Below are 25,194 nucleotides of genomic sequence, written 5' to 3'. Positions count from 1 at the left end.
AACGATCCCATTACATACAAATATGAGCAATGGCGGATCCAGGGGGGGGGGGGGTCATGGGGGTAATGAGCACCCCCTGAGCTGGGTCCAGGACTTAGGTGGACCACTAATTGAATATAATGATTTTATTATATATTATTATACTAGCTGACCCGGCAAACGTTGTGTTGCCTTAAATAAGATTTCTAGGGAAATTCTACTGTAGAAAAAAAAGCCTCATTTAACCACATAAAGTGTTTTGAAGTCGTCGTGGCCTAACGGATAAGACGGTGCATTTGTGTTGAAGCGATGCACCGGTGCTCAAATCCCGCAGGCGGGTACCAATTTTTCTAATGAAATACGTACTCAACAAATGTTCACGATTGATTTCCACAGAGAAGGAATAACATCGTGTAATAAAAATGAAACCCGCAAAATTATAATTTGCGTAATTAATGGTGGTAGGACCTCTTGTGAGTCCACGCGGGTAGGTACCACCACCCTGCCTATTTCTGCCGTGAAGCAGTAATGCGTTTCCGTTTGAAGGGTGGGGCAGCCGTTGTAACTATAATTGAGACCTTAGAACTTATATCTCAAGGTGGGTGGCGCATTTACGTTGTAGATGTCTATGGGCTCCAGTAACCACTTAACACCAGGTGGACTGTGAGCTCGTCCACTCATCTAAGCAATAAAAAAAAAAACATAATACCACATTAAAAACAAAAAAAAATATGCAAAAAATTAAAATAAAAAATAAATGTTTGAGGTGGACAACCCTTTTCACTTAGGGGTATGATAGATAGATAGTAGCCGATTCTCAGACCTACTGAACATGCTATTGATACACAAATAAAACCAAAAAAACATGGCTGAAAAATGTATAGTGTTGTATAGCTCTCAAATATATTAAGTGTATAATCTATGATGTATAGTGAATAAGTAAGACAGGAGACCGACTTCGTCCTCATCCCTACTACGTGATGTTTGCTGGATGAGTGGTGACACCTGACGGGGATAGCTGATCGATTGATAGTTGATCAGTAATCGATCGGCGAGGGCGGGAGATCAAATTCAATTTAAAAAAAATCATAATTAAAGGAACTTGAAATTATAAACTCTGAATAAGAATTTATCGTACTACAATTATAATATTTGAATGCCATCTTACACCTTATTGCGAATCTGTGCATAAAATAAAAAAAATATTAATCGGGATGGAAAAGTATGTAGGGGTTGATCTTATAAGAGTGAAAATTGAGAGTAATATGTTTTTTTTATTTTAAGTCATGACAAAACAAAATAAAGAACTTGCCAGAAAAATTAAAGTTTATAATTAACAAATAAAAAATAGAGGTTGATCATAGAGGGATGAAAAATTGAGAGTAACATCAGATTTTTTGTTTTAATTCATGACAAAATAAAAATGAAAATCTTACCAAAAAAAATAAAGTTTGCAAAAATACGGGTTGATCGTAGAGGGGTGAAAATTTAGGTTTGTATGTATTTTTGTATGTTGTATCATAAAAAAATAGTAATTAAAAATTTTGTCTAAAAAATAAAAAATAAAATTTAGGGGTGGACTACCCCTAACATTTAGGGGGATGAAAAATAGATGTTGGCCGATTCTCATAGATACCGGATAAGCATAAAAAAATTCATCAAAATCAGTCAAGCCGTTTCGGAGGAGTATGGCAACGAAAACTGTGACACGAGAATTTTATATATTAGATTTTGTCACCATACAGATTTTATGTAACTACATACCTTCAATATTTAATTAATTTAATATAATATAATAACTTTGTATAATGGCAAACGTTTCGGAACGAACGCATCTAAATTTGACTATGTGACCCCCTCCTGGCGCCAAAGCTGGATCCGCCCTTGAATAAGAGCTAACTTTTACGCTATCGAGAATGTTAAAAAACTCGCACTAAGCACACAGGTTCGCACACGATATCTAATCTCAAGAGACTTCACTTCTCGAAGAGACAAGACCCTTTTTTTTATTGCTTAGATGGGAGGACGAGCTAACAGCCCACCTGGTGTTGTGGTTACTGGAGCCCATAGACATCTACAACGTAAATGCGCCGCCCACCTTGAGATATAAGTTCTAAGGTTTCAAGTATAATTACAACGGCTGCCCTGCCCTTCAAACCGAAACGCATTACTGCTTCACAGCAGAAATAGGCAGGACGGTGGAACCTACCCGTACCACCACCCCTCTCCAAGTGTTTTCAAGGAAACACTTCGAGAAGGCTTTTTTCTTTATCAAGCCGTCTTAAGCCACATTCCACATCCAATCCTCAAAAAGTCAACACAAAGACAATAATAACGAACAAACAAGGGCAACTTCTTTTTATTAATTCATAATAATTGATTACAAATAAGTAGTACACGTTTTTTTGATCTTAATTAAAAACTCGAACGCATTCATAACATCACCGAACATTATTACATCGATAACTACATAGGAGAATGAAACAAAAAAAAAGAAAGATTTAAAAATATAAGTTTTTTTGTGATTTCACAGAAGAAAAAAAAACGAGTATGCTATACTTATTTTTATTTTTAAAAAAAAAACGCGGCCGCCCGCCGATATCACGTTTACAATCTACTTACATAGTATTTTTTTTTCTATATAAATATAAATCCATTTACTTATTTTTTTGATCACACAAAGAAAAAGCACACACACGCACACAGTAACACTAAAAACAAATCGCGTAATTTTTAAATTACAAAAAAAAAAAAATTGTGAGCTGTGAAATACGAGATTTATTTTTATCAATTATCTTATACAAACACTATTTTTATTTATTTATTAACATTAAGAGCACTGAGATATTAGTGCGAACTGGATCAATACAAAAAGCTAATAGGTAGATTAGATTACGTAATGTTTGAAAATTATTGACACATGTCACTATGACATCTGTCAAGAGTATAAACGTCAAAAATCGGCACCGGCACTCTGCGGACTTGAAAGCAACGGCCAAACATTTTCACTGGCAATATTACTAACTAAGCCGTGCTCTTCATAATTAATATTATTAGCTCAAGAAAATGAATTTGAAACAATAATTCATTTATTTACTTTCGTAACACAGTGGCTACTCAAATTGGAAGTTACAAAGTACGTTGCGTATTGAAAGACTCACTACCTATATAGGTACCCTAATACATTATATTTTTTATATTATTATAAATACTTTGATCACAATTACACATCTATTTATTTAACATCAGAGAATAGAACTAGTCGTAAAACATTCCTACGTCTGTATTAACCCGAATCGTAGGGTGTTAATTTAATGACAGTATTGTTGTTATAAACAACAAAAACCAAAAAAAAAAACAAAATACATATGCAAAAAGCACAACAACAAAACGAATTTAAAACGGAAATTATTAAACAATATATTGCTCGAAGTCTCGCATACTATACATTAAAATCAACACCCTGTAGACATTAAGAAACGACACATTTGACACTTTCTAATTCAGCCTTATAATTAGAAAGAGACAAGAGACGCGGGCGGCCGCGTCACTCACCGCCAGCCCTGATTGACGCGCTCTAAGTTGACAGCTTGACGTAAACACTGGCTGGATGACATTGACAGCTAGGCGCCTGTCAATCTCCTCGATCCAACCCCGCTCAGAGCTGACGGCTCGTTTTGACATACGACACTGACAATAAAGTTAACAAGGAATCGAAAAATTCAAGTTAATCTTATTTATTGAAACAATTTTCGTTCTAAGGGGACTTAATTATTTTTGTAAAACTGTAAAATTATATTTTGTCATTATACATAGATAGATACATTAGATGAGGAAATGATACATACAGTAATTAATTAATTAATTAATTAACATTAAGCTATGTTGTATCGGTTGAGCTCGATTTGTACAAAACGTCAGTGGCACGTTGGGCAGAAGTACCTAAGCGGACTGTAGGTCCGTCAAATCAAAATGTCTTTTGTGAACACAAGCTTCGGGCGAGTTGCGATGTTGTCTTCCTGAACAATATTCTCCTCGTTATTATCTTTATGTATACATTCTCAGAGCGCACTGACATTGTTAAACAAAAAAAAAAAAAAAAAACTTATCTACAGAAAGTAATGACACGTAAAATTATTATACAAGTGTGTGCCTTTTAAGCATCGAGAGCGGTTCATTAACTAAAATCCCGGGCCTCTATTCCGAGATAAACGACGGCAGTTACTAAAGTCGATACTTTTTATTTTCGCCGACGTCACACAGAGCGGTGATATTACTTATTAGTTGATCTCGTCCGAAGTCGACCCTTTCAGAATAGAGCCCGATGTATCCTTTCGAGTTACAAACGTTTGGCGTTCGCAGTGTTTATAATAGATCATGTCATTTTTATCGATACGTTTCCCATCACTTGGCACATTAACATTCCTCGTACTGTCCCGGCACTGGTCCCGGCGCGTAACAACTTCGTTTCTCCGTTACATTCAATAATCTGACAATAATCTTTATTACAAAGAAATATACAAGGAGTAAATTCGACATTGAGAACACCAATCGACACTGAGGTGATAGGTGCATCCAAAAATGAACATCGAGTCGATTTTTTTTTAAAAGTAAAAACGGATTCGACTTGTCGCTTCGCATAGCTTCACGTAGCTCAGTGATAGATCGTATATCTGACTACGTGACCTGGGGGGTTCGTCGACCGCGCCGGAGGCGAAGCCTGAAGTTATTTAATCAATCGACATTCGAATTTAAAAATCGAACAGCTCAGGAGGGGGGATCGGCTCGAGGGGCAGACAGTCGCACGGTGACGGGGGTGTGGGGGGCGAGAGGGCGCGGGGCTGTCGGCGCAGCGTGTGCGTGCTGGAGTAAGCCACGCGGTAGGGGGAGGGCACGTCGGCGCTGTCGGCGCGCAGGGACAGGGCCGAGCGGGGGTGGAGGCGGGGCGGGGAGCCCGGCGGCCGCAGGTAGTCGCTGCGGGCCAGAGACAGCTCGGCCGGACTGTACGCGGCCAGGAAGTGAGCCAGCGCGCCGGAGGACGTCCGCTGGCCCCCGTTGGCGATCAGCACCATGTCTTCGGCGGAGAGGCGCAGGCTGTCGGAGCGCGGCGGCGGGGGCGGGGGGACCGGGGGCGAGGGGGGGCACGGGGGCGCGGCGGGAGGGCGCCGGCGCCGGGCCACGTTCCCGGGCAGTCACAGCTTGAGTTCGTTCGCTATCTTTGACGCAATGTTCTTGAAGCCGATGCTTGTTCCTGGAAGGTGTATTGAACAAAAACTAATTATTATACTCCACCGCGCAATGTTAATGACGTAACCAAGTATCCGCCATTGCTGATAGTTGTATAGTATGCGCGCGAGTTCATGTCCATCGGGGTCAAAGGCGACGCACGGGGGACGGCTCATCCCACCCCCGCCCACCGCCCCGCATTTGTCGAGTGTTGTCCTCCACGGTTGTGACGCGCGCTTATCGATATGGAACATTAACGATAACGCTATTGTGTTATTTCATTTTAAATAAACCACGACTACTCCAACAACTTTAGGAAGAAAAAACCTACGGAAAAGATATACTGATTCCGACTCTGATCTGTCGGTTGTCTTTTCATCTGTTAAGTGATTGTATTTGGAATAAAAAATATTTTTTTCTCTTATTATCGACATTACCATAATTAACTAGGTCACAGCACTACCGCATTCCTTAGGATGGACATGAACTCGCGCGCCTACTGTATATATAGTGATTTTTATTTTATTCTAATAAAGGGCGAACGTCGTGTGACGTCACACTGACCGGATATCCTCTTGAAGCGCACCCCGTTGAGCGAGAGGCGCGGCAGCTTGCAGACCTCGATCTCCCACTGCACCAGCGAGTCCGCGTTGGGGTCGCCGTGCACGCACAGCAATAAGAACCTCTCGCGCTGCTCGTAATCGCAGTTGTTCGCATCGAGCACCTGGAAACGTAAAAACTGAATCGTGATGGCGTAACTAATCTAGATCGACGAAAAAACAAAAAATGGCTACTTAAATAAATCACTAAGTCATCGGATGGTAAACAGTCGATGTCTGTAGAATGGTTACTGGAGCCCATAGACATCTACAAGAGATATGAGTTCTAAGGTCTCAAGTGTGTCGCCCTAAACACGTCATTTCGGATCGTCTCGATCCACTAAAGGTGGTTTTAGGTACCTCAAGCACCGATCATCGTTCTCATCGAACCCGTCGCTTGCGACGAAGGGCTCATCGAGCAAATAGACTCTCAGACACAGCCCATTGAGTTTCTCGTCGGATCTTCTCAGTGGATCGCGTTTCCGATCCGGTGGTAGATTCTGCGAAGCACAGCTCTTGCTAGGCCTAGCGTTAGCAACCTCGTCAGGTTAGAGCCCCGTGGGCTCACCTACTAATTCTGTGAATCTAATATAACCCTTCCTAGTTACTATGTAGATTAAGTAGGAAAAAAAAAACGTCGGGGCCCAAAGGATAAGACGCCCGGTGCATTCGTATCGAGCGATATTCGAATCCTGCTGGCAAGTACCAGTTGTTTTTTTTATTGCATAAGTGGGTGGACGAGCTCCCAGCCCACCACAGGTTACTGTAGGCCATAGACAATCTACAACGTAAATATGCGCCACCCACCTTGAGATATAAGTTCTAAGGTCTCAGTATAGTTACAACGGCTGCCCCACCCTTCAAACCGAAATGCATTACTGCCTCACGTCAGAAATAGGCAGAGTGGTGGTACCTATTCATGCGGACTCACAAGAGGTCCTACCACCAGTAATTACGCAAATTATAATTTTACGAGTTTGATTGATCTAATGATTACATTATTGATATTCCAGACTCTGTATAGCTGTTATACCAAGCTCCAATTACAGCCTCGATCACCCTTCCTGACTGAGCATTTGCTCGCCCACCTGTCCTGGTGAAACTGGAAAGGCCTCAGGGCCATCAGTAAACTCTCAATCATAAAAGAAAAAAAAAGCTTCGATCAGCGCGCGGTTGTCGTATATAAAGCGTGTTCAGAACAAACACTCACCTTCCTGATCTCAGCCATGATCTCATTCGGGTCCCGCGACGAGGTCGTCTTCATGCTCCACGTGAAGCGAAGCACCCTGGGCTTCACTTGTTCCTCGTTTCCTTGTCTGTCACAACAGACCGGTTTGAGTGGAAGCATGATTATTAATCGACTGTATTGTGGTAACGGGCACCGTTTCGGCCGTAACGTGCGGTGAATCGCGGCAGATTCTGCCGCGATTGTGAAACCTTCTAGTGGGACGCCATAATACGTCCTATCATCACCAGTAGACGCACAAATAGATAAACTTAGCATCGCCAGCTCTTGATAACCACTCCATGTATTAAATAGCATTGGAACAGACTTATTAACAGACATTGACGTTGTTATAGAGACGATTTTGTTGACGTAACACAGATAAGTGACCAATATCCGTGATTACTTCAAGATTAGGAAGTAAGTTGTAAGACTGGTCAATTTTAGGTTATTCTATCTATGGAGGCCAGTAACCAGTTAACATCGGACTGTAGGCTAATGAGATCAGCTAGAGCTGTAAATGTCAAGAGCCTTCAAACTTAACATACAACTCAGGGGCGAGATAATAAACTTATTCAAAGCAAAAAATAAATTATCACTAGTGTTAATATACAATAAAAAAAAGTGAAAAATCAATCGTGTTAATTAATAATGTGCTTTCTGGCTGTTCTTATGACGAGCTTATTGATAATTATAATGTTTAACTATTATGAAACAGCCACGTGGGCTAGCACAAGCTTTTTTTTTTTATTGCTTAGATGTGTGGACGAGCTCACAGCCCACCTGGTGTTAAGTGGTTACTGGAGCCCATAGACATCTACAACGTAAATGCGCCACACACCTTGAGATATAAGTTCTAAGGTCTCAGTATAGTCACAACGGCTGCCCCACCCTTCAAACCGAAACGCATTACTGCTTCACGGCAGAAATAAGCGGGGCGGTGGTACCTACCCGTGCGGACTCACAAGAGGTCCTACCACCAGTAAATATTTTATAATTATAAATAAATAAAACATTAAACAAAACAGACTTTAGTGTTTTATATGTAGTTGTTTCAAAGGGCACCCTCCCAACGCATCGGGAAAACATTAACAACGTCACCGGAGAAACTTATCACAAGTTCCAAAATAAGCAATGACAAGAATCTAATACCGTTATTCCAAATAAGAAATATTTTTGTTTTCAATGCTCCCTGGAAATAAGAGTCGGCTAGTGCTTTAAGTCAATCGTGTGATAGAGGTCAACGAACTCTCAAGATCCACTAGCTTTCACTCTACCCGCAATCCTGACGGTAGGTAGGTAACCCGAACAAAAGTATTTCTAATTAGGAATTTTTAAAAAAAAAGTGACAGAAAAATATTTCTAGAACAACAATAAGAAATAACAACAGAGAGGTATTATGAAGAAAACAAAAAAACAAAAAATCACGTCGTTCTAATAATTACCCAAGCATGGCTTGTGGACTAGCTCCAACCGCATGCTTCGGGGTGGTACCATCCAATGGCCTAAAAACAGAAAAACATAAAAAAAACGAACGCTAAAAGATGTGGCGGTGTCAAGGGGACGCTGATGCTGTCATGTGGAAAAGAAACGAAAATTACGTGTATTTTCGTGTGATTTGCTGACAAAAACAAAACAAAAAAAACAATTTTAATCGACGCTTTCATTCACATTTTACTGGTGGTAGGACCACTTGTGAGTCCGCGCCGGTAGGTACCACCATCCCGCATATTTCTGCCGTAAAGCTGTAATGTGTTTCGGTTTGAAGGGCGGGGCAGCCGTTGTAACTATACTGAGACCTTAGAACTTAATCTCAAGGTGGGTGGCGCATTTACGTTGTAGATGTCGATGGACTCCAGTAACCAAATATACCACAATAAAAAAAAAAACTTCAGAGGTGTCAAGGGACACCCGGATGGAACGAAGTTCCTTTCGATTAATTAGTGAAGGAAATGTAATTTTTTTTTTAAGTTATAGTAATAAATTACGGCATTATGAAGAAGAAAAAAAAAACTATGAACTAAATTACTATTGTTGAAACGCTATCTCGAGAAACTGTACTCATTACGCGGACCAATTGGATACGAGCAATGTCACGCGATAAGCACCTACACGTTGATTGGTCAGAATGACGGATCTAAAAAGTGTCGTGACAGCTTTTCGTAAGAATTTTTTCCGTCTAGCCCCCTTTCACAAAGCGCGATAAGGAACTTCGTTCCAACATTTCACAATTGAAAAAAAGAGGGTAAAACGTTCATATTTTATAACCGGAAACAAATCACGGACGATACTCCGGCCCCCCACTTATATACGTTTACGTTACCTTACTTATATACTACGTTTAAATACATACACAAATAAGACAATAAACACCCAAGCAAACAGCAAACAAACTTCTGTCCATCACGCGGACGTTAGCCTGATGTGGGAATCGAACCCACGACCTATGACGCAACAGTCGGTGCCGCTAACTACTCCACCACCGAGTCCGTCAAAACATTAGACGAAGAGAAATACATCCCAAGCCAGATTATACGAAATGACTTTAATAAAGAAAAACAGATTGCGATCGAGAATCGAACCCCCACCTCGAGGGAAAAAGGGATAAAGCTCTAACCGCTACACCAACAACGCAATTAATATGTACCTAGGTTTTTTTTTATTGCTTAGATGGGTGGACGAGCTCTCAGCCCACCTGTTGTTAAGTGGTTACTGGAGCACATAGACATCTACAACGTAAATGCGCCACCCACCTTGAGATATAAGTTCTAAGATCTCAGTATAGTTACAACGGCTACCTTTCAAACCGACCGTGACAGGAGCGAAATGAAAATTGTTGATTCAAATAAATGTTATTTATCCCGTCTCAAACTTACCGCTATATATATGTATATATATATATATATATATATATTTTTTACGTACCGTCCATTTTTATACAAAAATAAGATTTACATTTCACTCCCATCAAAAATTCATAATAAAACTATAGAAATCACCGATGAATATAAACCAATTTGAAATTATATTAAAGTAATTTACATATAATGTGAATGACAGACGTCGTTACTTATTATCTTAGTAATTTAAAATTAGTTTGTCAGCTGATCACAGAATCACAGAAAAAAAAAACATCAGTAACTTTGTGTTAAATCTAAAAAAAAAAAGCTCAAGCAAGCCGCGGCACACAAACAACTAAAGCTTTTCGGAAAGTTTCCATCAAATTATTTATGACTTACCTTATTTTGTATTCAACCTGCTTTATTTCGTAATCTATATGGTATATAAATAGCAGATTAAGAAAATCAAAATTAATAAAAAGAAGGAGTTATTTTTTTCATGTTATTCACAACCCAATAATTACCTAATTAATCCATCCACAATTTCAATAAAAAAAAATGTTTCACAAAATGAAGACGTTCAAATATTTTATTTTTTAGTAAAACACAATCGAACGACAATAATTATTATTCTGTCTATAAAATAAAAATAACAGTATTAAAAAAAAAATGTCAGTATTAAATTCGGTTTTTGAGAGTCAAAGACGTGATTAAAACTTATGTTACGGTTTAAAAACACATGATTAAACCGTAAAAATAATTTTAATCAATATTATTAGTATAACAGAAACGCAAAGTTAATCATTTAAACATGCTTTTTTTCATCACTCTTTTTTTCTGACAATCATAATATTAACATGCTGTTTTATCGATTCATGCCTCACTTAAAATCGGGTAGGTACTCATAGAAATTCGGTCGGGATACACGGTCAAACACACACACACACAATTATAAAGAAAAAAAACCTTTTTATTTAAAAACAACACACGTGAAACGATGCGCTGCGATTGTAGAAAAGATTAAAAATATATGCAATTAGAAAATAAATAGCTTCTAAATATTTTTCAAGACACTGACTATTCTGAATTATTTTTAATCTGTAATAAAGCGAATTTACCCCAATTCAACATTCTAGTTAGCTTTAATTATTTTTTTCTTTTTAATCTACGAATCACATCGACATCGTCTCCCAAGTCACCATTGAGAATTTAAATTAAAAAAAGGTTATATTATGTATATATATGTGCGTTTTTCATCACCTCCGCTGTATGTCCAGAGAGGAAAAAATACGAGGTTTCTGACGACCAGTCGACTCTCCCAGCACCGACAAACTGACAGAGAATACTCACCAAGTTAACAAAACATATTTACATTTTTTTTTATCGCTTAGGTGGGTGGACGAGCTCACAGCCCACCTGGTGTTAAGTGGTTACTGGAGCCCATACACATCTACAACGTAAATGCGAAACCCACCTTGAGATATAAGTTCTAAGGTCTCACTCAGTATAGTTACAACGGGTGCCCCGTCCTTCAAACCGAAACGTATTACTGCTTCACGGCAGAAATAGGCAGGGCGATGGTACCTACCCGCGTGGACTCACAAGTGGTCCTACCACCAGTAAAATTGTACAGATATACCATACCATACCATATTTGTACAGATTTTGCACTTCACCTAATTAACTCGTTATCGATATTATTTTTTATTGCCCTTGTAGGCAGACGAACATTCGGCCATCACCTGATGGTGAGTGGTTACCGTCGCCCATGGACTTCAGCAATGCCAGGGGCAGAGTGAACCCGCTGCCTACCGCAGCTACTAAAACAATATTTAATAACTCGATTTTAAATAATAATACGCTTAAAATACGTTTCCGCTGTGTTTTAACGCGAATTGTTTTATTTATTAATCCAATGGCTCCCAAACTGTGGTTATACAGAGGGTAGGTAGCAAAAGTTTGACATAAAGGAGGAACACTGAGACGCCGGTCACTCCTAAGATAAAACACTAAGAAAACCGTAGCAAAATATAAATACGTTCTAGTAACGTTTTCTCTTTGCAAGCAATGTAATACGAATTGAAATCAACTAACGCTCGAGGTCAACGGCCTCCAGGAAGCTGTTCTCTATACATTGCGGTTTCAATGAAAAACGTCCTGTCTGTTTACGTTAGGGTTGTCGTTCATTAGCATTTCGGTACCGATCCTCAAAGCACTTTGTAGACTAAAAAACAACTGATCTATTTTTTTAAGCACAATTCACTTGAAAGTTCTTTGTGATCCTGCGAATAGAACTTCATATATTACTTTCAGGCATTCAAAGGTTAACTTATGATTTAACAACGTGACTGAACCATTAATTTTAAAACACGACTTTAACAATATTTTGGGTACTAGAATTATAATTTTTTCCTTCATATTTTGAGGGGAGCTTGGTAATTTTAGAATTGGTTGGTATATACATTTTTTAATATATCTATATAGCGGTATTGTTGACAATCCATTACTTGAGCCACAGAGCGTGACAGCTTCTAAGCTGAACAACAAATTATGTAATTAAAATTACCAAAAATATTAACATGCGGGATGTAACGTACTCACTACAATGATATAAAGTTAAATTTCGATTGATAATCAAACTTTTTTAATTTTTTTTCTTTATTATTAATTTATACACTTAAACGGAGGGAGCTATTTAACCCTGGAAAGGACAAGAAATATTTATGTATTATGTATACATAAAAATCAAAAACATATCTTGTTATTGAAAAAAAAAACTGATTATTATTATTATTATTAAGAGAAGCGCAACACATTCGTTCCAAAAAAAAATACATTTTACACAGATTGTAAATGTTTATCTAATTAAATTAAAAAAAAATATATGTATATTTATTTTTATAGAACCTTTTATTTATTACAAGTAGAAAAATACGAAAAAAAAAAAAACAATACATCGCCTATAAATTATAAAATATTAATAATACAGTTTTCAAAATCCTATCCGTAGAATGTATTGCATTTTTCCTAAAGCAAATAGCGTAACACGTACATACATTAAATGTAATGAAAAAAAAAAAAATGCGCATAGGGAATTGAAAAAAAAAAAATATACAAAAAAAAGTCTTTGCACTTCCTGTGCGATACATAACCATTATTGTATCGGTTATTAGGTTAATATATATTATGTACCTAGTATATTAATATTATACTCGTAATAAGTATATATTCATTGGAAATCCTTAATGAGGCGATATTGCTTTAACTGCTCAAACAATTGAATCAGATTTAACGAAATTATACCGTGAACGAAAAAAAAAAAAGAAACAATAAAAAAAAAATCTCTCCTATTGTATTTTTTTTTAAATGCATGTCAAAAAAATATCCTTTCCTAAAATATCCTGACACACTCATAACAAACAGCACCTAAACACACAATAATTACATACATTTTCTTGAAATAACACGCGCACAGTATAATTAAATACCGTAGTGTATTTTTTTCTCCTTTTTTTTGGGAAAATCCTTCGCGCCAATCCAAAGTCCTTATCGTAAATACATACACAATTGTTACATACGTAAATTACATTTGAATATGCAATTTCGGAAAGGGCACATGTCGCATATTTTGTCTAATACATTTTTTTATATACGTCATGTAGTTTTGAGGTTTACCTACACACTCATTTTATAATAATTCCAGTAATTTTCAATTGCTAATTAACACTAAAATTTATCTCAAAAGTTATTATTTTAAATTTTACACTGCTTCAGAAAATAATTAGTTTTTTTCATTTCCTGAACATTTTACATTTTCAGAGTTGTGCCCTTTTCGAAATTGCATATTATTATTCATTTATATACGTTGTCGTTAAATACACCAGTAAACGTTGAGCAAAGCATATAATATAGAAATACAAGACGATCTAGAAGTGTGCATACGTAGCTGAAAATTTTAATATAATAATAATAAAAAAAACAATATAAAAAAAACTTAAAAATTCTATTCTAAATTATTATAAAATACTTTTTGTAACATCAGATCGTCTTTTAAATGAAATATAATAATAATAATAAGCGGATTTGTCAAAACAGAATCGGACAGCACTGAAATTATCGAGACAGCTTCATTACGTGTGACGTCATTTGGGGCTAAGTCTAGCGGATTTGTCAAAACAGGCTCGGGCAACACTCAAATTATCGAGACGACTTCATTACGTGTGACGTCATTTGGGGCTAAGTCTACGACGAACTCAACATCCACATTAAGCTCTTGTTTTGAATGTTGTTTCAGTATGAACAACGTAATGGACGTAAAATACGATTTTTGACGTGGCAACAACCTCTTATAAATCAATGAAAACTGGCTGCACGCGCGAAAAGGTGTCATGTTCCGCCTGAGTGTGCGAGCGAGAGCGCGAAACATGCGATAGAGAGACACGATCTGCCCAAGCGTTGGCTTGTGACACATTTATCTCTCTTCTCGCGTGACGTCAGCGCTAGCAGTTCCTTATCGCGTAAAATTATCGCCCGTAAATCGACTTTACAGATTATAATAAATTTTTTTATCAATGAGATTTGAGTTTAATCGCGAAGATATTAGAACACATTTACGCTGGTAGGAAATAAGTCGAACAGTGTTATACAACAAGAGACTTTATGCACTTGATAATAGAGGCGTGGTCGTATTCTATACTTTTCTAAACATTAACACCAAGCATTGTGTTCTCTTGGACTTCCGATCTCTAAACCAAAATGTTTAGAGATAATATTTAAAGACACCTAATTCTAAATATAGAACGCCAATTCTGCAACGTACATTACGGTTATATTGTGTCCATGGGCCCCGTTAACCACTACTGACGCGTCAATGGAATACAAAATTGAAACATTCAAAGTGAATCCAATTTCATTCTACTCGAAGAGGTCGTGGTGAAGCGGAACCATTCCTCCATTCGACAAACAATGTCTTCACAAATCCGATAACATATTTACATAAGAAAAATACACATAATAAGTCTCACACGCGATAAGTTATTGGGAGCTTTATATACCTCTGATAAGAAAACCTTTCATTAAAGACTTAACATTAAGACCATGTGAATAGCAATACGGATTTATTCTGATAACAGGTTTATAAAGCTTCCACAATTGATAACGCGGATAAGACGCGTTTATATATTATATAATATAAACAAGATTTAAACTCACATGTAACTATATAAATTTACAAAGGATAGATCCGAACTCGCTCACATTACATTACAAACAATACGTTTGAATCATTAATCACACGACATACTTATACAAAATTATATGTATACAGGTAACCTTCCTATAACGCGATAGATACGTCCCTACAAAGTCCCGTGCTGTATGAAACCGCGTTATATAAAACTAGAGAGAGACGAGTAATTTTTTTACGAATGAAACATCTCAACTATGCTTGTATGTATTTTTTACCATTATACATAAAAAATAAGGAATAAAATATCGGTTATTTCCATATATTGTGTGTTCATAGTGCATAATGTAATTTTCTAAATTTTTTTTACTGCATAGATGGGACGAGCTCACAGTCCACCTGGTGTTAAGTGGTCACTGGAGCCCTTAGACATTTACAACGTAAATGCGCCACCCACCTTGAGATATAAGTTCTAAGGTCTCAGTATATTTACAACGGCTGCCCCGCCCTTCAAGCCGAAACGCATTACTGCTTCACGGCCGAAATAGACGGGGCGGTGGTACCTACCCGTGCGGACTCCCAAGAGGTCCCACCACCAGTAAATTTTAAAATATTAAATAAACATCTCATTATCGTGTTATAATAATAGGGTTTAGGGGATTTTTTTCTTTTCGCGTTAAGAGTAGAACCGCGTTGTAAAATTACCTTGTTATAGGAAAGTTATCTGTACATAGGTATGTTGTATTTCATGAAAATGTTTTTTCAATGTTACTCGCTTGCATTAAATATTACGAATTGTACTAAACCACCGATACGTAAAGATGTGTTAACGTTTTGTTTGTTTTAATTTAATAATTACAAGAAATCGGGATCTTACAATGAGGTTTCAAATCGAATTTCAATAATGTTGATAACTTATCAAAACATATGCAGATATAACAAACTTTATTTAATGTAATTTTGAATAATTAATTTTAATTTACGTCACAGACCTATTTTTATTTTAACATATAAAAATTAAGAATTCCGATATATTTTTTTACATATTTTTTATTGAATCAATATGTGGATAATCGGTGATAAGTGATTACCGGAGTCCATCATAGATAATACCACGTGAATACTATCACTAATTTTGAGTCACTTGATTGGGGTCTCAGTTTAACTGCTCAGGTTAAGAGCTTCGCGGCAAATGCAAGCGGGACCGTGGCACCCATCCGTGCGTGCTCACGAGATGCCCTACGTGTTATTCCATGTGCTCATGTGAGAGAAGCAATGCTTTCAGCTTTTGACACTTCATAGTACCATCAATCGACGACAGATGGCGTGTTTCGACAAATAACTTTGAAGTGACGTAGTATTTATACTTTTGTTTTTAATCTGTGGCAAGTCGTCTATGAATTTGAGAAGTTAACCTTGACAATATTATCGACTCGAAAATTTGAAGATTTTAATAAATCAACAACATCTTTACATACCAGTATAATCTATATTTCTATGACAAAAAAAAATTAACGAGAAAAATATGTCTTCTATAATATTTCGTTATAAAATTTTGTTTTCATACAAAATAATTTATATAACAGCTACCTTACACGGTGATATCGGCTACTGAGTACGTCCCTAGCTTAGGGATGGGCTGAGTTTTATCGACTATATATATTTTTTTTTAAATTACTTTTTAACTATCTACTAACGATCTCACTCTCTCGCCTTAACAACATCACTATAATAAATCGCGGACCTTGTTCTTTTGTACATTGAAACACGACGAAAGGCAGAAAATTGTTTTATTATCGATAAAAAACACTGTCTTTTTTTTTCTAAACAAATTTTATACGTAATCGATTTATTTATTAGAAATAAAAAATTTTTTTAGCCAAAATGGCCCATTTTAAGATAAACACTGAATATGCTTATACAATACATGATAATATAAAAAATATTTCAGTCGTTTGAAATGTTTTCACACGTAAAATAAACTGCGGGTAGATTTAAGGCGTCGCTTGCGCGGGTAGAATTTGTGCTTTAATGAAAATAAAAAATCAGATTCGGACAAATGGAATGTTTGTAAATACGTATCGACGCTTGAAAGGCAAACGCGACTAAGCGACAATAACTGCTTTGTACATAAATGATAGGCAATAACCATATTCGATGCGCAAAAAATATATATATTTCTAGGTCTATTAAAATCATTTCAATCCTACAGCTACTCGCTAGATTCTACTACGGCTGGATTCGTTAAAATAAATTTTGTTTTCAGGTATTTCGACTTTAAATTAGTCTACTGGAAAGTTCACGCATTGTCGCTTAGTCACGTTTGCCTTTCAAGCGTCGATATGGTAAATGAAGAAACGAACTAATTATGAGTCCTTAACAACTAATCATAATGAAAATGCAACGGGCGACGTGACTAGCTTCCCGCTAATGTTATTTTACAGAATATAGTACAAATTTCCATTATAAATTTAACTATTATATTATTAGATATTAAGATATTTGATATATTTTTCGGAAACGCTGCGAATGTCTCAACGTTAAACAATCAATATGTTTGAAATGTTAATGAGTGAAAAATTCAAAACAATGATTCATAAATGATAATTTTTATAGTCTTCTTAATTAAAATAAAAGCGAATCGAGTGAGAAAAAAGAAAAAAGAAACGACATTATTTTTTGAAGTAGGCAGTCTAAATTAATTTCTCTTGCCCAAAAACTAGTAAAAAAAAGGATTACATTGACATTTTTAAATCGCTCATCTGTAAAATAACGCTTAGTAGGAAAAGTCGTCGCCATTTTTCTTATTAAACTTTTTTTTTTCAATTACTTTCAGAGTTGAACAAATTTTACAAACGTCATTAAACTTAAATTACAGAATTTCGCTTTATTGAATCACAAGGGAAAAGCAAAAAAGAAAGAAAAAAATTCGTTATAAATTTAACTACGTCATCATTATACATAAACATTTATGCAAATTATTTTTATTTATTTATTCATTCGGTTGATTGAACAAAACACAAATATGTATATATATATTAAACAGATAATATATATTTATATCGTAATATCGATTACGTTCGAATCGATATTGAATCTTCATCGTGTAATCTTATTAATTGTCTTAATGAACTATGATCTCCTCCGTAATGTATAGTGCTGGATCCATCTTGGCGGCGTCACTTCACGGATTCTGATTTAACCTGCATTACAATGCAACTGATGAACATTTCGACGGAACCACAATCTCGTCGAAACGACCCCCCCTTCTCGCTCCGGCTCACTTTTTACGTAATCAACAAAAATAATTGAAAAAAAAAAAAAAAAAAACGTCACGCACGTTCACTCGTAATCGATTTAAAAAAATCGATTTTTTTGTTTACGTTTTTGTTTTTATATATATATTTCGATATCCTCTCGCCCGGCAACACGAGATGCACAATACTAAAATAGCTCCCTCCGTTTTTTTATATATATGTAAGTATATATCAATTTTTTTAAATGTAAGAAGTCAGAAATACATTTCGTCACGTTGCAAAAAAAAAAATAGTAAAAAAAAACGTTTCAGGGTTGTGGATAGACTAGAAATAAAACATCGAAAGCATAATCGATACATCCAACGGGGATATAGGAACGTCCGACGTTCCTTCGAACAAGCTTACCGGTTAGATCGGGATAGAACGATATTATTAAAACCAAAAAAAAAAAGAAAAAAATTACTATTATTAATCGCAACACGGGGATGCACGAAACATTTAATCGATAATCAATAATAATCGATTACACAATCCCGTACACGTTCAGTTAAGACGAGATATATCGGATACTTACGTCCAACACTACGGTCTCCTGTTGCACAGATAACTAAAGACAACACTCAAAGCGGGTTAGGCGTTGCGTTTCGCGGTATAAAAGTAGCTCACACTCTTTGGCAAAACAAAAAAAAAGTTTAAATAAATAAAATAGCGCTTTTTAAGATCGGGGACAGCATCATGCTTTGACTTTTTTTATTAGGCTTTTTTTGTGGGGTGGGGGAGGACCGGGGAAGTCTTTGCTTTTCGGTCTAGATTAAAAAAAAAATTGTAGCTTTTCGTCTACGGAGATAAGGAGGTTCGAGCATCGTGCATCCCCTGTGTCGACGCGAGACTTGACAACGAAAAACATTAAAAATACCAACAGAAGAAAAAAAAAACAAAAGAGCTCGGAATGTTGAGAGGGAGACAATTTCGATGAATTTATAAAATAATAACAAAAAAATATATACGTTCTATAATAATAAATAAACACACATATACAACAACAATAATAATAATAATAAAAATAACGGGTTAATAAAGTTAGAAGATAGTAGTGTGTGTTCATTGTGTTTATTATTATTTACAAGTAAATATTAAGAAAAAATATATTTAAATAATAATTAAAAAACAAAAAAGGAATACACATGTAGTGTAGGAATATTTCAGATGCTCTTTTGAGAGTGTTCGATGAGAGAAATAAGATCCAAAGTTATATGACATAGCGGTAGGCAGCGGCTTGGCTATGCCCCTGACGGTAACCACTCACCATCAGGTGGGCCGTATGCTCGTCTGCCTACAAGGGCATTAAAAAAAATTTAATTTTTTTTAGATTATTTACACATCGTCACACGCGCAGTGACGCGACCGCTTTATTTAGGAAACCACAGATCAATAGACGGACCGAGAGAACATGCTAGAAATGACAGCGTTCTGTGTACACACACTTCGCTTCGGAAACGAAATGAAAGAGACGGCACAATGTAGAGCGAGAGAGAGAGAGACAAACACTTTCAAAGAGCTCGGTTAGGAAATCATAAATATTTATTAAATTATTTTTTTATATATATCACGAGTCTTACTCCACAACCCTTTTAAATAATCAGAAGAGTACCTAAATAAAATCGGGATTTTTTTGTAAGAAAAAAAATATACTTTTTTCTTTCTAAAACAAACAATGTAATGACAATGACAATGACATGAACAAAGGGCGAAAGCTGTGCACTTCTAACATTTTCATAAGGCTTGGCGTTCGTGTGTCTCGCGACAATGATGTCTTTCGAGGCATTGCGTTTTTTATTTATTTTAAACCACTTTAGCATTCGTGAGCAAAGTTCACGTTAGCACATTATGCGCTAATCGTACATATGTTTACTTAAAACACAATACCTCAAAACTTACACGTACTCATGTCTACCACAGCAGGCGATTTTGAAAGCACAACGAACTTTGAAATTATATTATAAAGGTGTAGGAGGGGGGTGAATGAGGGGTGCGGGGTTGGGGTGGGGCTATACCCTTACGCATCTTTATACAAATAGACACCACATAAATAAAATTGTTAATTATATTCGATTAGGCATAATGTGTTTTTTTGTGTACGAGAAATAAAAATCATCGTGTTCATAATAAATAATATGATGACATGTTAGTTATGATTGACAGCTGTCAATTTCGTAGTTTGACGTGCGGTACTGTCAATTATTATTTCCAATTTCCATATTTAATTTTATCACTAGCCTTCGTTCAGAATGTACAGATCTTCAATAGAGAAAAAAAAAACATTAATTTTTTCACGGGATCCTTGTCCGTACGTCATCCTACGAAAAGGAAGAGGTCACAGGTCGATGGGTAACGTAATGAGATGCTTGGCTTACCGTTTAGAGAACCGCGAGGACAGTTTGGAGAAGAATGAGGGCCGTGGTTGGTGCGGGGAGCCACCCTCCCCGTACCCCGCCGCGCCGCCCGCCCCGCGCGACCGCGTCTGCCCTGCAACGCCACCGCCGCGGACATTCGGTCAATCACAAATCAAGTGTGAGCACTCGTGAGCATTCGTCAACTTTGTCACTACTTGATTTTGAAAGTTAAACAATACAGTAAATTTATCTCCGGGTTCTATAATGCAACGCTAGCACATCTGCGATTGTTGAGCGATCGTGAGCACTTGTGAGTTTTCACTATTTTCGACGGTAATTTCATCGAAACTTATAAAATTTCATTCGCACTGAAGAAGTCTAGTGTGCAGTCCTCACCTGAGTGGAAGGTGGAGCGCGAAGGTACGTTCCTGGGGAAGACGAGCTGGTTGGGGAACTCGCGTCTGGCCGCACTCGCAGCCGAGCCGGTGCCAGTACTGGCGCCAGTCACTGTCAACTGCGTGTTCAAACTGTAACGCGACATACAAAATTACGTTTTATTTTTCTTCAAACAACTTCATCAAGGCATTGCTGATTTCAGAGAGCGACGGTAACTATATACAATACTTACTATCAGATGGGTTGTACGCTAGTCGACCTATGAAAACAGTAAATCTTGCGGACATAACATAGAATCTACGACTGGGGTAAATAAAACTTTTAGAATAATTTCTCGTCGTCAAGTGATTTAAAACTACCTTTTCTCTATAAATAAAACGCTAAGAATTTAAATATAATAAGATAATAAAATATATAAAATAAATATTAATATAAGTGCTTTACTAATAACAATAATAATAATACGGTGCAAATTAGTGAAATACTAATTAAGCATACTGTGTAATAAATAACAAGCATAAATTACATATTTCATAGCTGTAAATTAAAAAAAAACGCAAGCTGAAAAAAAAAAACAAAAAACCAACGGTGCACGGCGTCTTAGCGGCGGGAAGTTCACGATCAAAACAAAACGAATTCAATTTCGTTCCAAAACAAAAAAAACTGCCAATTAGCAACAGCGAAAGTTCTAGACAAGTTAAAAAAACAAACCACAGACGCTATAATGTCACAGAAGCGTCTTCGTATCGTGAGAGAACAAAAAAGCGCAAGCTCGATCGCCGAACCAAAAACGTCCCTTATTTTCTACAGCATTATTCAATTCATCTTTTTTTTTATATATAAAAATGAATTGCTGTTTGTTAGTCTCGCTAAAACTCGAGAACGGCTGGACCGATTTGACTAATTTTGGTCTTGAATTAATTGTGGAAGTCCAGAGAAGGTTTAAGAGATAGATAATTATTAATTCGGAAAATGCTAACAATGGTAGCAATAAAAATTAGGAAAATGATGACAATAATTAAGAAAATGCTCGGAAATTAAAAAAAAATAACAAATTTGTTTTTCCTTTCATGTGGGGAAACATAAATCGGACGGATTCCTTTTGTTTGTTTTAAGTTTATTTTTAATACAAAAGGTAGTTTATTTATCGATTGAGGCACTACAAAGTCTGCCGGGTCAGCTAGTCTTCATTACATAGTATAAAACAAAGTCGCTTTCTCTGTCCCTATATCCCTATGTATGCTTAAATCTTTAAAACTACGAAACGGATTTTGATGCGGTTTTTTTAATAAATAGAGTGATTGAAGAGGGAGGTCTATGTGTATAACAACATCCATTAAATAGTGGAGATATCAATAATAAATTACAGAAGCGAGGGCGGGTCGCTAATTTATATTTTTAAAGCAATTTCGATCCTATGGTTTCGACTCAAGGTTCCTCTCGGTGGGACGTGAAAGCGTGCGGCAAGCGTCTGTGGTCGTGGTCCCGCGCGTGTGTACCTGGGCCGCGGTTGCGCCAGGTCGCGCGCCGACGCGTTATGGTGCGCGGGCTCGGACGCCGGGGGGACTCCGCTGGCGGACGACACGGACGCGCTCTTCACGTGCGTCTTCGCCCCGCCCCCGCCCCCGCCGTTCGCACCACCTCCTCCCCCAACGCCTCCTCCTCCGCCGCCGCCCTTCGTCTCTTGCACCACCGCGCTGTTCCCAATCCGTAGCATGCTGTTAGTGGTCACGCTACGTCTATTCTAGCCTTAGCATGCTCTGTTACCACGGTCCTCCGTCATACATATAGAATACATAGATAATGTATATTTTGAAACGTTAAATAATAAGTGTATATTGGTAGAGAAAAACAATGGGAAACATTAAATACAAAAAAAGGTACAATTGGCGGTCTTATCGCTAAGAGCGATCTCTTCCGGACAACCATTAGATGGAAATGAATCATTTGCAAACGAATTTCACGCGGTGTACTAATCAATTGAAATATATATACACATACACACATACATATACATACACATACAATGTAATGTACATATTAATATTTTTTGCTTTTTTACACATAAACATACTTAAAATACCTATGAAACATAAATATACAATTGTAGTAGTAGGCAGGTATTGTCATTCCCGATCCTGCGGACCGAATGGAAAGCAGTCGGCGTCGCCCAAAACACGTCATTTCGGATCCTCCCGATCGACTAACGGTGCTTTTAGCTACCACAAGCACCGGTCATCGTTCTCGTCGAACCCGTCGCTTGCGACGAAGGGCTCGACGAGTAAACAAACCCACAGACACAGCCCACTGAGTTTCTCGCCGGATCTTCTCAGTGGGTCGCGTTTCCGATCCGGTGGTAGATTCTGCGAAGCATGGCTCTTGCTAGAGTTCGTGCTAGCAACGTCGTCAGGTTTGAGCCCCGCGAGCTCACCTACATGTTAGGGCGAAGCTGAAATAGCCTCTCAAGGCTATCAGCATAGGTAGGAAAATAATTTTTTTTTTAAGGAATAGGTCAATTCTTATTTTAATGAAAAATGATAATATGGAGTGAAATGAATATGATTAATTTGAGACATTAATCAACTGGGATGAAATTAAATAAAATGGGATGGGATGAGATGATATGAAATGAGATGAGATGAGATGAGATGATATGGGATGAAATATAATCTCAGTAAAACGGTGGTCATTTATTGAGATTTTTTCAGTGGAGTTTTGGAGGATCCCGAGAAGTTACATACAGCGGCTTTGTTTCATTTTCCCACATTTGTGCACTTTCACAGATACTAAACAGTTAATAAACCACCGTTATTACGCATTTAAACCTGAAGAAACACTAAATAGACAAAATAAAACAAATCACACAACTTCACTCCTCGCGTTCCCGCCAAAAACTCCAACAGAAAAATAGGTATTGAAGTAGGCGGTAGAGGGGTGCGGTAGGGGTGTGGTTGGGGGGGGAGCGCGTGCGTACCTGGGCGCATCGTGCGGCGGCGACAGCTTGGGCGCGTGCGCGGGCGGCTCGTAGTTGGCGTGGGAGCGCCGCGCACCACCCGTCAACGTGCGAGACCGCGGCTCTAGCTTGGGCTGGGCGCTAGTCGGACGAGTCGTGCTTTGTACCTTCAGACCGAAAGCAATTCGTTTAACACGTAAGATAAGATAAGATAGCCTTTATTAATAGTCGTCGTGGCCTAAAGGATAAGACGTCCGGTGCATTCGTATGTAGCGATGCACCGGTGTTCGAATCTCGCAGGCGGGTACCAATTTTTCTAATGAAATACGACGTACTTAACAAATGTTCACGATTGACTTCCACGGTGAAGGAATAACATCGTGTAATAAAAATCAAACCCGCAAAATTATAATTTGCGTAATTACTGGTAGTAGGACCTCTTGTAAGTCCGCGCGGGTAGGTACTACCACTCTGCCTATTTCTGCCGTGAAGAAGTAATGCGTTTCGGTTTGAAGGTACCGACACCCTGCTAGCAAAGCTCATTGTGACCGATCAGCATTCAAATTTGGAGCATGAGACAGTCGTTATCAATACAACTGTAGCATCGACCTCAAGGCGAACGGTGACATTCATGTTGTCGCATCGACGAACTTTAGTGCCCCTGTAAGGTATTTTACATTCGGCGTCGCATCGACTGTACAAAATAATAATTATTTTACAGTAGAACAAAATTTAATACAAAAACATCACCCTGTTTATTAGGGAATATAACACGATGTATATGAACAACTCACTTGCATTTGAGCGATCCGTGCTGTGTTTTCTTTGATCGACGCCGAGTCGATTGTGTTCTGGAAATATTAAAAACAATCGAATTTCGTGCCTGAATGTACATTATCCATGCCTCCAATGAACACTACGTTAACTCCAAATTCGTAGGTTCACAGGGGGAGCGTTTAAACAAAAAAGTGGATAAAATCTTTATTATTCGAAGTCGTCGTGGCCTAAGGGATAAGACGTCCGGTGCATTCGTGTTGAGCGATGCACCCGGTGTTCGAATCTCAGGCGGGTACCAATTTTTCTAATGAAATACGTACTCAACAAATGTTCACGATTGATTTTCACGGTGAAGGAAAAACAT

At 37.5% G+C, this 25,194-nt stretch overlaps 1 protein-coding gene across 33 annotated transcripts in view; it reads right to left on the bottom strand.

The window, feature by feature from the left end:
- Positions 1 to 2,322: 2,322 nt before the first annotated feature.
- LOC101740714 (serine/threonine-protein kinase MARK2) overlaps positions 2,323 to 25,194 on the bottom strand; it is a 234,162-nt gene continuing 211,290 nt past the window's right edge. For 22 of the 33 annotated variants that reach the window (XM_062675698.1, XM_062675703.1, XM_062675711.1 and 19 more), the window contains 10 exons: positions 24,848 to 24,904; positions 24,075 to 24,220; positions 22,600 to 22,797; positions 21,101 to 21,231; positions 20,726 to 20,837; positions 11,130 to 11,201; positions 8,475 to 8,534; positions 7,015 to 7,120; positions 5,770 to 5,929; positions 2,323 to 5,230 (listed from right to left, as the gene is read on the bottom strand). In XM_062675698.1, coding sequence (XP_062531682.1) covers positions 5,172 to 5,230; positions 5,770 to 5,929; positions 7,015 to 7,120; positions 8,475 to 8,534; positions 11,130 to 11,201; positions 20,726 to 20,837; positions 21,101 to 21,231; positions 22,600 to 22,797; positions 24,075 to 24,220; positions 24,848 to 24,904 — 1,101 coding nt within the window. In that variant the 3' untranslated portion in view covers positions 2,323 to 5,171. Of the gene's footprint in view, positions 5,231 to 5,769; positions 5,930 to 7,014; positions 7,121 to 8,474; positions 8,535 to 11,129; positions 11,202 to 12,627; positions 18,258 to 20,725; positions 20,838 to 21,100; positions 21,232 to 22,599; positions 22,798 to 24,074; positions 24,221 to 24,847; positions 24,905 to 25,194 lie in introns of those variants that run through there. The other 11 variants (XM_062675727.1, XM_062675724.1, XM_062675726.1 and 8 more) reach the window with 6 other exon arrangements.

The sequence above is a fragment of the Bombyx mori genome, chromosome 24 (genome assembly GCF_030269925.1).
Source record: "Bombyx mori chromosome 24, ASM3026992v2".
NCBI classification, from domain to species: domain Eukaryota; kingdom Metazoa; phylum Arthropoda; class Insecta; order Lepidoptera; family Bombycidae; genus Bombyx; species Bombyx mori.
Note: the sequence above shows the minus strand (reverse complement) of the source record. Positions and strands in the feature narration are given on the sequence as shown.